Source organism: Gobius niger, assembly GCF_951799975.1.
Source record: "Gobius niger genome assembly, chromosome: 3".
Taxonomy (NCBI): Eukaryota; Metazoa; Chordata; class Actinopteri; order Gobiiformes; family Gobiidae; genus Gobius; species Gobius niger.
The window spans coordinates 26,976,405-26,988,559 of record NC_136854.1 but is presented as its reverse complement, the minus strand read 5'-3'; the positions used below and the strand labels follow the sequence as shown (position 1 = coordinate 26,988,559).

General features: G+C 42.8%; 1 protein-coding gene across 1 annotated transcript in view; it reads left to right on the top strand.

The window, feature by feature from the left end:
- The window catches only part of crebbpa (CREB binding lysine acetyltransferase a), a 56,884-nt gene that overhangs the window by 40,689 nt on the left and 4,040 nt on the right, over positions 1 to 12,155 (top strand). The window contains exons 7-29 of the mRNA XM_079552918.1: positions 2,720 to 2,819; positions 3,768 to 3,906; positions 3,952 to 4,107; positions 4,175 to 4,346; positions 4,453 to 4,518; positions 4,611 to 4,729; positions 6,110 to 6,322; positions 6,531 to 6,827; positions 7,086 to 7,265; positions 7,370 to 7,535; positions 7,718 to 7,836; positions 7,925 to 8,164; positions 8,251 to 8,339; positions 9,034 to 9,114; positions 9,423 to 9,479; positions 10,184 to 10,261; positions 10,329 to 10,396; positions 10,568 to 10,718; positions 10,838 to 10,984; positions 11,073 to 11,186; positions 11,272 to 11,437; positions 11,539 to 11,706; positions 11,984 to 12,145. Coding sequence (XP_079409044.1) covers positions 2,720 to 2,819; positions 3,768 to 3,906; positions 3,952 to 4,107; positions 4,175 to 4,346; positions 4,453 to 4,518; positions 4,611 to 4,729; positions 6,110 to 6,322; positions 6,531 to 6,827; positions 7,086 to 7,265; positions 7,370 to 7,535; positions 7,718 to 7,836; positions 7,925 to 8,164; positions 8,251 to 8,339; positions 9,034 to 9,114; positions 9,423 to 9,479; positions 10,184 to 10,261; positions 10,329 to 10,396; positions 10,568 to 10,718; positions 10,838 to 10,984; positions 11,073 to 11,186; positions 11,272 to 11,437; positions 11,539 to 11,706; positions 11,984 to 12,145 — 3,248 coding nt within the window. The remainder of the gene's footprint in view (positions 1 to 2,719; positions 2,820 to 3,767; positions 3,907 to 3,951; positions 4,108 to 4,174; positions 4,347 to 4,452; positions 4,519 to 4,610; positions 4,730 to 6,109; positions 6,323 to 6,530; positions 6,828 to 7,085; positions 7,266 to 7,369; positions 7,536 to 7,717; positions 7,837 to 7,924; positions 8,165 to 8,250; positions 8,340 to 9,033; positions 9,115 to 9,422; positions 9,480 to 10,183; positions 10,262 to 10,328; positions 10,397 to 10,567; positions 10,719 to 10,837; positions 10,985 to 11,072; positions 11,187 to 11,271; positions 11,438 to 11,538; positions 11,707 to 11,983; positions 12,146 to 12,155) is intronic.

Below are 12,155 nucleotides of genomic sequence, written 5' to 3'. Positions count from 1 at the left end.
AACTTCCTTTTTTAGGCAATAGGCTATATGCACAGTTTCCCCACGCGACGTCTTCCTGGACAGTCAGCCAGACGCTGTACTTCCTGTCAGCGATCGTTTACATTCACAATTAGCAGGGTCCCACACAAATATAGAGATAGCCCAGGATCTGGTTAAGGACAAGGCTTTTATCTTAGAGCTAAAGGCTAGTGTTGAAAAATGATAATATAACATGTAAACAAGTAAATATTATTTAAACTACTAACAGGACGATTCTTTTTTGCACAGGCTCGTTCAAAACTTTGCGCTAGTTTTATTTTTTATTTTGTAAGCCGCGCTAGCCTCAAGACAAAAACATCCACCGTTATGAACACGGAGGTTTCCTCCAGAAGTCGTTACGTCTCATGTAATATTTTTTAACCTGCTCCAGTCACATCTGAACTTTTACTCGCTGTCCTTTACCAAATCTTAAGCTATTGCTATTGCATTTCTGTGGGACCTGCTAATTTTTAATGGGAAGAGATATCGGACAGGAAGGACAGCGTCTGGCTGACTGTCCAGGCGGAAATCACGTGGGGTCACTGTGCATATAGCCCATGCTTAGTGCTAACACGTTTCCCTGCGCCTCAAGAAACATCACATGGAACCGCCGTTAGTCTGTCTGTGTCCTCTCCTCCCCCTCGGCCTTCTGCTTGTCTGTCAGTCACGGTGGGGAGACCCGGCTTTAGCTTAATTCGTCTGAATATCTTCTGAAGAGACGAGACGCGGGTCACGGGCTAAACTTTTTCCATGAGATGTTGTTCTGGAGTGGTGTTACGCTGTTTATCGTCCCACCGAAACACGGAGAAGCAGTTCTGCCTTGACATCAATGTTAAAACTAGGCAATTATCCAGTCTTTTGCCCTTTTGTGGAGCACATGGCTCATTATTCAGGATAAACAAACTACTGCGCTGTAGAAAAAGCTATTTTCTATTGTTATGGCAGACGTATGTAAAACGGCCGTGGATGTAGCGGGTCTAATGAGGCGTAATGCACTGTGTTAAGAAAGATATTAGAATTAAGGCCGGACAACATGGACAAAAATAGAATCCATCCCTTTCCTGCTTTTTCCAAGTCTCAGAGTCTGAGCCGAGATGCCCAGACTTCCACGCACACTTCCTTCAGCTCTTCCAGGGGGATCCCGAAGTGGCCCCAGGCCAGCCGAGAGCCGCAGTTTCTTCAGCGCTTATGAGACCTTTCCCGGGTCCTCCTGCCAGTATTACGATTGGACCTGGTCCTGGATGATATGGACAAAAATATTATGTTCTCGATCATTTTAATCAAAGCTACACTGGACATGGCAAAGACTTTTTTGTCTTGGGATGTATAAACATTTGAAAAGTGGACAGGGCATAGTATGAGAGAACTTGATGTTACAATTTTGCCATCTGGTACTTTTTTTTTTTTTACATATTTGTTAATAGCACAGGATGTAATTTCATTTATTTCATTACTTTACTCTCCAGATGTCAATATGACCTGCAGTGAGTCTCAAAAACGGCAACATCAATGCATGCGCAGATAATTAGCCCTTCAGCACAAAGGACGCTATTATCTTAAAGCGAATCAAGGCTATAACTAAGTTAAACTTTTGTAATTATTAGAGATGGCAGAGCCGCGGTCTGCGGCCGCTCTGAGCCAGGACTAAACCAGGACTACACAGGTTGTAACCCAGAGCTTAACTACGCCGGTTATAAACCAGGACTGAATAAGTTTTTAGGCAAATTGAAAAGCATACAGCAACAGAGTAGTGATAACAAGAGACATCTTTACCTTTAGTGACACACGGAGTCTGAGCTTAGGTGCTGTTGTTACTAAACTCCAGCGGCAGTATGTAGAATATAAAGATTGTTTGTGGAAACTTGAGCACGCCCTGTGTAAAGATCTTTGACGTGTGAAGTACTTTCGCTTTCTCATCTGTAGGGATGGGACAATAATGAAATTTGGAGTCACGATTATCTTGGCCAAAATAATTGCAATTGACGATATTATCACGATATTTGCCTATGGTTGTCTGCTGTAAATGTCATATTGAGTGAGACAGAAAGTAAGTATTTAAAGGCACGCTGTGTAACATTTTGGACTATACTGTTGTCATCAATACAAAACATGCAGCAAAGAGCAGCTCGACACAGACGATGCTATTTCTGCAGCACAAAGAATGGATTTGGATGAGGAACTCACCTACTGAAATTTGAAATACGGCTGCCTTTAGTCACATCTCAATGGAGACGTACCCACTCCCGGTAAAGTTACCGGCACTGGTTGTCTGAAAAATGTGGCCATCGATTCATGGCCACATTTTTTATCGCAATTAATGATATTATTGTTTATCGTCCCATCCCTAGTTATCGGACAGTGCAGTGTTTAGAAAAGTTTAGCTGAAAGAAAACAGTGTCATGATGTGGCTCTGTCCCTGCAGCTCAGGAGGTAATATCGTCCTTTCTCTCTTTATCGCTGCTTAAGTGGAATTTCTGCTCAAAACATGAATTTGCCGGTGATGCTGCTGCGGCTTTTCCGTTGTGCTGTTTTAGGACATCCTGAACGACAGAATTAAAAAAACATAGGTATTGAAAAAACTACCGTTAAGGCATCGGTACCAAAAAAACAGGCTGAAACAATACTGAGCCCTATATGTATAATATACATAATAATAATAAAGTAACACATTCTCATCGGGCTCCAACTTCTTCCTTCACAGGCAACCAGATGTCTCTTGGCAGTGCAGCAATGGGTGTGAACGCTTCAGAACAGAATAACCTGCACACAGAAACCCTTCCTAATGCCCTCAACACTAACACGTAAGTCATGACCTTGACATTTGTTAGATTAGATTACTTTTGTTTATTTATTAATTGTAACAGGGACCGTGTACATGAGTAGTACTTGGTATAGTTCACATGTTGTAATCGTCATATTTATCATTATTCATATTTCTAAAATAAAGCAATAAGAGCTTCCTGTAGTTAGGTCGACCTAAAGGGGCTCTCGACCCGAGAGCGGCGCTTTTGGGTCAATGTGAATCCAACTGCAGCACAGGTCTAAACAGCTGCTCCGAGTCCAGCTGTAGCGTGTGGTGTGAAGGTGCTGAACTACTCTCGATTTCATGCCTCTTTTTTGCGTGAAGAAAGAATTAATATACGTGCTGCACGACCGGAACGTGTAGGATTACTACTCTGATGAGGCAAAATGGATCAACTTACTTTTGTTATATTTTATTTTTATTGGTTTATTTGGTCGGGACAGTGCATGTCAATGTACATACATGATCTTATGGATGTAAACATCTAGATACCGTCTCTCTTCTGCCTCTCGTTCCCTTCCTGCTGCGCAGTAAAGCTTTCCTTTCCATAAGCTGATTAAGGTCATTTCTCCTCGCCTCGCATATCAGCCTCAACCACAAGAGAGAAGAGTGACCATAGCATAACATCAGGAAAGTGCACACGTGCGTGTCAGTGCATAAACAGGTTGATGTCAGTTGTCATGGGAATAAGTTCAGCTGATCGTTACGTGGCTGATGGTGCGACGCCTGGTGCGAGTGAACATGGACTGAACTAACTAAGTAAATGTAAAATAAAGTAAATGCCGTTGAAACTAGGGTGGTCTCGTGTCGACCCATGTTGGAGCATGTTGGAGCATGTGTTTTCACACATGCTCCAACATGTGTGAAAACGCCCTTGGATACAGTGTGTTTGTAAACACAAATATTGAGGATTGTTGCTAATGCATGTACCTTTTGCTGTCTTCAGTCAGCTGCTCCAGGATGGCTCAGCAGTAGGTTCCATGGCAAACCTGCCCACAGCAGCCCCCTCCACCACCGGTATCCGGAAAGCCTGGCATGAGCATGTGACTCAGGACCTGCGGAATCACCTCGTACACAAACTGCAAGTATCCCAGGGCTGTGGTTTTTGTTGTATTGACACATTTATTTAGTGTTATAATATGTCCATTTTGTATCCATGTGTTTACAGGGTACAAGCCATATTTCCTACACCAGACCCGGCAGCTTTGAAAGACAGGAGAATGGAGAATCTTGTGGCCTATGCAAGGAAAGTAGAGGGCGACATGTATGAGACCGCTAACAGCAGGGTAAGGATTTAAAAGCTCTCTTTTCGTCATAACAAACCTTCAGGCATTAATTTTTATATTCCCAAAGGATGAATACTATCACTTTCTGGCTGAGAAGATTTATAAAATTCAAAAAGAATTAGAAGAAAAGAGGCGCTCAAGGCTACAGAAGCAAATCATCAACCAGTCTCCGATGGCTGCACAAGGGGCACAGCAGGCAGGCCTCTCCCAGCCCAATGCCTTGGGCACAAGAACTCAGAGTAAGTTTAGTATAGAGTGGAGCTTTTTAAACCTGTGCATGCATGGCTAAATGTATAAATAAGCAAAACAAATGAATAATGTTTCTTTTATATTTGATGGATCTAGATGGTCCAGTTGCAATGCCCAATTTGCCAAATCAGATCGCAATGAATCGCATGCAGGTGTCACAAGGTAATATGAGTGAATAATTCTGCAGAATGCTGTAAATGATGTAGCTAGAAACCTATTTGGTCATTTATTATACAAATGTGTTGACTGTGCAGGAATCAACCAGTTTAACCATATGGCGATGCAAAACACTCAAATACCACAGACACCAATGGGAGCCCGAGCAGCCTCGCCGATGAATCACCCACAGCAGATAACCATGACCGTTCCACCGGTAAGGACAGTTTGGCTGATATGGCTGAGTAATTGATTCTTTGCCGAACTTCAAAGCATAACAACGCCGCCCAAGAAGTGACTTCCTGTTTTGATCCAGGACACCAAAATAAAAACACACAGCTCGTCTCATTGATTAGTTCAGCAGGTACAAGAATATAATTAAATACACACATTTTAAGTGTCTTGTCTGTTAATAGTTAGGCAGAAAGAAAGTTGAACTAATGAATAAGATGGTGCTTTTATTTTGGTGTGCTGGATGGAAACAGGAAGTCACTTCTTGGGCAGCGTTGTTACGATTTGAAGTTATGCACAGATTCAGTTAATCCTAAACATTGTACGAAGTACATACATGCAAATATAGAATAGGTAGCGTTCACGAGACATCACAACATTTTAAAGTCAAGAGCCTATAGTTTAACATTGAGGTGGAGGGCAACTGACGGTAACTGTGGTAACTGACAAAATGCATTCTTTTATGTCTTTGTTTTTTGGCTCATATCTCAGTCATTACTGGAGGAATCTAGCCTGGCTAATGCCAGACTAAAATCACAAGTGATATTTAGTCTGGGGACCACCAATTAATTTTCTCCTAGGAGAGGTGTGGTTTACGGGGCGCTGCACGTCGCCACAGCCAATCGTATCATCGTATCAGACGACGTATGACGTACCCGCTGTAAACTTTCGAGCTAAACTATTTAGAACACGGCCTAAAACTTGATCGAAAAATAGCGTTGCGTCTGCTGCTGTCATGTTTGATCCGTAAATAAACTTTTTTTTTTTATTCCGTAAATAAACTACAAGCTTCCGTATATCGAATAGCGCGTCATCATCTTGCCGTCCCTTCTCGTTCTGTGATTGGTCCCCAAATCCATGCTAAAATTTCGGCCATGGTCCCCAGGCTGTTGTGCAGTTCAAAATGATTCGAGCGCACACAGCAGCATGGCGTTAACCAGGTTAGGAGGAATCCACATGAAACAAAAACTGTCACAAAGTTCATTATCTCCTCTGTCAGCACATATGAACTAATGTCCAATTATTTTCTCCGAAAAACTTCAAAAAGTGGTGACAATATGCAAAAACATGACCGTGATGTTGTCCAATAGAAAGGACTTTCACACATAAAAATAATATTACAGGTTTGTGAATTCAATCACGATCAAATACTGATGAGGAAAAGCATTTGTCAATTTTCGTTTTGGAGATTTCTTCCAAAAACTGCATTTCTCCTAGAGTTGTATTGGCACCTGACATTATGACATCATCACATTCTAAATCGTGAACGTCACCTATTGGTGTCTATTACGTGGAAAACAGGCATCCATTCAGAAGCGCACAAAATAAATGCTGTGTATTAACATGCACACTTCCTGTCTGGCAGAGGGGCATGTCCCCCTCCCGAGTGCCCCCTGCACAGGGCATGATGGCAGGCCATGGGGCTGGAAATCTGGTTGGCCAGGCTACAAATCAGGGCCAGTTTCTGCCTCAGAACCAGTTCCCAGCAGGAGCTGCCGCTGTCGCTGCTCCAGGGGCCATGAATGTGACTGTGGGACCTGGCATGGGCCAGCCACAGGCACAGGCAGCTGTCACACAGGTGAGCCCAAATTTTGTTCTGTTTTCTTAACATCAGAAAATGAACCTGCTTAACCAATCATACTCAGCACTAATTGCTCTAATATTGTATCATAACAATCGAGAGGGAATGTCTAATCTTGGTGTGGTGTCTGTTTTTGACTGTGTGCGTTGTGTGTCCTGTGTATTGTGTGTCGCCCGCCCCTTGTGTGTGTCCTTTTCTCCAACAGCAGCAGCAGAGCGCTAACCTCCCCATGAATGCACTTGGCCCTTCACTAGGCTCTCAGCTAGCCTCCTCCCAAACCCCTTTGCACTCCACGCCTCCACCTGCTGCCTCCGCTCCCACGGCCGGAGTAGCCACTAACCTGCCGCTCCCACAGCCCTCAAGCCGCAGCTCCACCCCCACCCTCCCCGGCCCTGTTCCTGTTCAGGGCGCCACCCCACCCTGCCCTCCCCAGCCCCAAACCCAAGCGGACCACCCTGCAGCAGCACAGACGCAGGCCCCGCCTCAGCCCCCTACCACTCCGGTGAGATTGAGACCCTCCGCATGCCTGCAGACTCCCATCCCTGCCATGTACTGTCCCATCACATTCACTTCTGTGTAGAACTGCATTATAAGTCGTGTCCATCAGAATACTACAGGGCGCAATAAACTTGCAAGGTCCTCATCTGTGTTTTAGTGTCCACTTGCATGCTGAGCATTAATCTGGCACTTGATTGTTGGGGAAATGGTCAGTTTATGTTTTTCTGCCTCCACATTACCATATCACTTTGGTGTGTTTCAGCTGTCCCAACCAGGAGCAAGTCTGGACAACAGGGTGCCCACACCGGCTTCAGCTGCCAGTGCTGACCTGCACCCGCCCCACATCGGAGCAGACCTGCCTCTTCAGGAAGTGAAGACCGAGATACACCATGAACAACAAGACTTTGAAGCCGCTGGCGGCAAAACTGAGCCTAAGATGGAGGTTCGCACGGCTAATAGAATCCTATTTTTGGCCATCTTTAATAAATTCTTTATTAAGTTTTTGTAAATTGTTTTGCATTTTAACATTTTAATCTCTGCTTTCAGACTGAAGATGAGTCTAGTTCGATGCTGGTGAAGAAAGAAGAGTCTGAAGAGAAGCAGGAGCCAATGGAGGTGGAAGAGAAAAAGCCGGAAATGAAGACAGAACCCAAAGATGAAGAAGAGACCGGAACAAACAGCACAGCCTCCCCCTCCCAGTCACGCAGAAAAAGTTTGTGCTCTTTAATTCCACTTGCGGGGCCTTTTAATAACTAGGGATGTCCCTGACCAAAGATTCTGTTGAGCAGCGATTAGTCGACTAAAAGGGGGCTTGGCATAGTAACGTCTTTGATGTATCCAATTCTGTCTGTGGTTAATGTTGGCTATATAAAGCATTGTTTTCTTTTTTTTTAGTTTTTAAACCTGAGGAGTTACGGCAGGCTCTGATGCCCACTTTGGAGTCTCTGTACAGACAAGACCCTGAGTCTCTGCCCTTCAGACAGCCTGTAGACCCACTTCTTTTGGGCATCCCGGTATGTTTTCATCATGGCAGAAAGTATGTGTGTCCTGTGGAATGACTGCACCCATTTTAAAACTATGCATTTTCTGTGCACTTGCCAGGATTACTTTGACATTGTGAAGAACCCAATCGACCTTTCTACAATAAAGCGCAAGCTTGACACTGGTCAATACCAAGAGCCCTGGCAGTATGTAGATGACGTTTGGCTGATGTTTAATAATGCTTGGCTTTACAACCGCAAGACTTCCCGCGTCTACAAGTACTGCTCCAAGCTGGCTGAAGTGTTTGAGTCTGAGATTGACCCTGTTATGCAGGGTCTAGGCTACTGCTGTGGCAGGAAGGTGAGCTTCAAGTGGCACCCATTTTAACAAACAAATAGTGTGTGTGAATTTTCTTCTGATGAACAAATCTTTTACTATCTGTTCAGTATGAGTTCTCTCCTCAAACGCTTTGTTGCTATGGGAAGCAGCTCTGTACAATACCAACTGGAGGCACATACTACAGTTACCAGAACAGGTATGTTTGTTTGGGAGGGTTGGAGGGTGTGGTGTGCCCAGTGCCCACTAAAGGGACGACTCGAGTGTTTGTTTTGGGCAATGTATGAGGTACGGGGTTACTGTTGACTACAGAAACTGATCACGTTTTCAATCCAATGAAAACAATCCATGGTTATAGCTTTATACATGTACAACTCTATCAATACAAGGAGGGTTTGCTGTTGTGACTTTGGGCAGGGCAGTATTATTTTTGTTGTATGTGTGATGTGCTAGTTTTTGTTTTTATCCTCCGCACTGACCATTTAAAATACATTATTCTTCCTACATACATCAGTCACACTAAAATGCTACATTTACAGAATCCTTGTTTACTGCTTTATGGTTCTTTTATCAAGTTTAAATTTGTCTCTTTCCTCCATTCTTATATTATTGATGTTAATACGTGTATTGCTCCTTTTGGGGTCGTGACGGTGTTGACTGTAAAAACGTTCCCATATGATAATCTGGATCAGCATTGCTTCTTGAGAAAAAAAAGACTAAAATTAAGAATGTTTTTTTTTCTTTCTATTATTGGATAATTTCTTATTATGACCCTAAACATATAGATGACAGTTCTAAACTTGTTCCCTTGCACCACCTACTGTACAAACTGTGTATATGCAAGTGTTAAAAAGTGTATTTCTAATGACTAAATGCTATGTTGTCTCTAACAGGTACCATTTCTGTGAGAAGTGCTTCAATGAAATCCAGGGGGAGAGTGTCACGTTGGGTGATGATCCTGCTCAACCACAGACGTAAGGAAACAGACTTAAAATAAATATCCAATTCCTCATTTCCAAAATACGTGCTAGGTCACAGTTGAGGTAAGCTAAATAACAAGTGAGAACCGGTGCAGCTTGAGATGAACATCAGTGTAAATGAGCCGGAAGTGTATGCTTTAAGTTAATCAACAGCAAAATTAACCGAGATTAGTTTCTATGTCCTGAGACAGTGGATACCTCATATTCTAGATTCCCAATACCACATACAAAATGGTCATTTATACAACTGCTGACTTTTCAGAACAAACCAATACATTTTGACATGTTTTTCCTTGTTGTAGGAGGATTTCAAAAGACCAGTTTGAAAGGAAAAAGAACGATGTCCTCGACCCTGAACCGTGAGTAACTCTTCTGCAGAAATATCGTATTTTCTTTTGTATATGTTATGGTTTTATTTCTGTCAGTAGTGCCGCCTGCACATGTGTTAAGTCCTGGATGTGTTAAGTCGCACAAAAGTGCCATTGCCTTTGCTAGTAAGGTGGAGGCCACACATCTCGCATATGTGCAAGCACTTTGACCCTGCTTTGCATGTCTTTTGTCGCGTTTTTACTTTCCTTGCAATGGATTAGAAGTGGTCACATTGACTACACGTGTCCGGCAACTGCATTTTACAAAAAGATATAGAGAATCATTTATTATGGTAATTACCTTCAGTGCAATGTTCCCTGGTGCAGTGGATTCTGACTGTGGTGGACCATTTGTACTTGCCGTGACCAGCCCAGAGTCTGTGAATGTAAGCCTATTCAGTAGGTTATTGTCACTGCAAATGAGTCAGAAGTGGCTAAACACTCACACTGAAGTTTGGCTGGCTTTGCCATTGATTAACACAGAGCCAGTGCAGTGGCTACAGAACAGTCTACGGGGCTCACGCATGTAAACGCGTTTGAGAGATGTGTGGCCCAGGCCCCAGTGTTTAATGTCAGGATAGACATTAACCTAATGAGTGGGATGAGTGTTTTGTGTTGCCTAAGCAATTAAAGCACCATTCTTGCAGACTGTATATGTTTTGCCAATCCAATAAAGAAATTAATCTTTTTCAAAGGTTTGTTGAATGTAAAGACTGTGGGCGGAAGATGCACCAGATATGCGTTTTACACTACGAGGTCATCTGGCCTTCTGGGTAAGTCAAGAAGTATAAAAATACAATGTTTGCATAAGAAACATGCTCAACACATAATCTGTCTTAGATTCATCTGTGACAACTGTTTGAAGAAAAGTGGAAAAACACGCAAGGAAAACAAGTTTACTGCCAAACGTAGGTTGTTTTTTTAATCGGCCCATATCTGTATTGTGTCCTGAGCCAGTATTTCCGTTTATTAGAGTTCAGTTGACATTCAGTTCAAGCCAAGGACAGCAAATCTACATACGATTCGTGTAATAAAAATCTTGCAGCTTTCTAATTTTTCTTATGATTTGTTGCTTGTAGGGCTTCAGTCAACTAGACTGGGAACCTTCATCGAGGATCGTGTGAATAAATACTTGAAGAGACAGAACCACCCAGAGGCCGGAGAGGTGTTTGTGCGAGTGGTGGCGAGCTCTGACAAAACGGTAGAAGTCAAACCAGGCATGAAATCCAGGTGAGACCAAGGCCTGAGGTCATAGATCTAAACATTTCGACAAAATGCATTAATGCAATAAGATATTAAATGAACCGAACTGACTGCCACAAACACATTTTTGCTTTTGCTTTCAACAGGTTTGTTGATACGGGAGAAATGCCTGAAACCTTTCCCTACAGAACCAAAGCACTTTTCGCCTTTGAGGAGATTGATGGTGTTGATGTGTGCTTTTTTGGCATGCATGTTCAGGAGTATGGCTCTGAATGTTCTTTTCCTAACACTAGGTCTGTCCTCATGATTAAATATCCTATATTTATCATCTATGCTTCTGGTTATTGGTGGTAATGTGAAGATTTTGTTTCTCTCTTGTAGACGGGTCTACATATCATACCTTGACAGTATTCATTTCTTCAGACCTCGTATTTTACGAACTGCAGTCTACCATGAGATCCTCATCGGCTATTTGGAATATGTCAAGAAACTAGGGTAAACTATTGCCCTGCATATTAAGGATGTTAAAGTTATGCCTAAATAATGTCCCTTTCCTACTTTACTTTCTTCACATCCACAGCTATGCGCAGGGCCACATCTGGGCCTGTCCACCCAGTGAAGGAGATGACTACATCTTCCACTGTCACCCTCCTGACCAGAAGATCCCCAAGCCCAAAAGGCTCCAGGAATGGTACCGGAAAATGTTGGACAAGGCATTTGCTGAGAGGATCATACACGACTACAAAGTAAGTTTAAAGGAAACATGTTTTTAATTTACTTAAACCTGCTTAAAATAGTAATTTCCCCCTGTGAGAATAAGAGAATAATCTGTTTTTGTGTGGTATAGGACATCTTCAAACAGGCAACAGAGGACCGTTTGACAAGTGCCAATGAGCTGCCTTACTTTGAGGGTGACTTCTGGCCCAATGTGTTGGAGGAGAGCATAAAGGAACTGGAGCAGGAAGAGGAAGAGAGGAAGAAGGAGGAGAACACTGCTGCCACTGAAACTCCTGAGGTACGCTGCTCGTCTTGACAGACGTAATGGAAGCAGAGTTTGTGTGAAAAATCATCGCACATGCAATACAAATTTTTGCATGTCAAAGTCCCTAATGTTTTGTCAAATCCATTAACCATAGGAAATAGTCTATTCTAGTTGATTATATCTGGTAATAATGTGTGTTTGTGACAGGACTGGACACTAGGGGTTCGGTCAATTTGTGTTATTACTAAGAGTCTAAGATTTCAATTGTGGAATTCTGTACCTACATTAATAACTCCTCTCTCTCTTCCAGGGAACACCAGGAGACAGCAAAAACGCTAAGAAAAAGAACAATAAAAAAAACAACAAAAACAAGAGCAGCGTGAGTCGAGCTAATAAGAAGAAACCAGGGATGCCAAACGTTGCCAATGATTTGTCCCAGAAACTTTATGCAAGCATGGAGAAGCACAAAGAGGTCAGCAGCT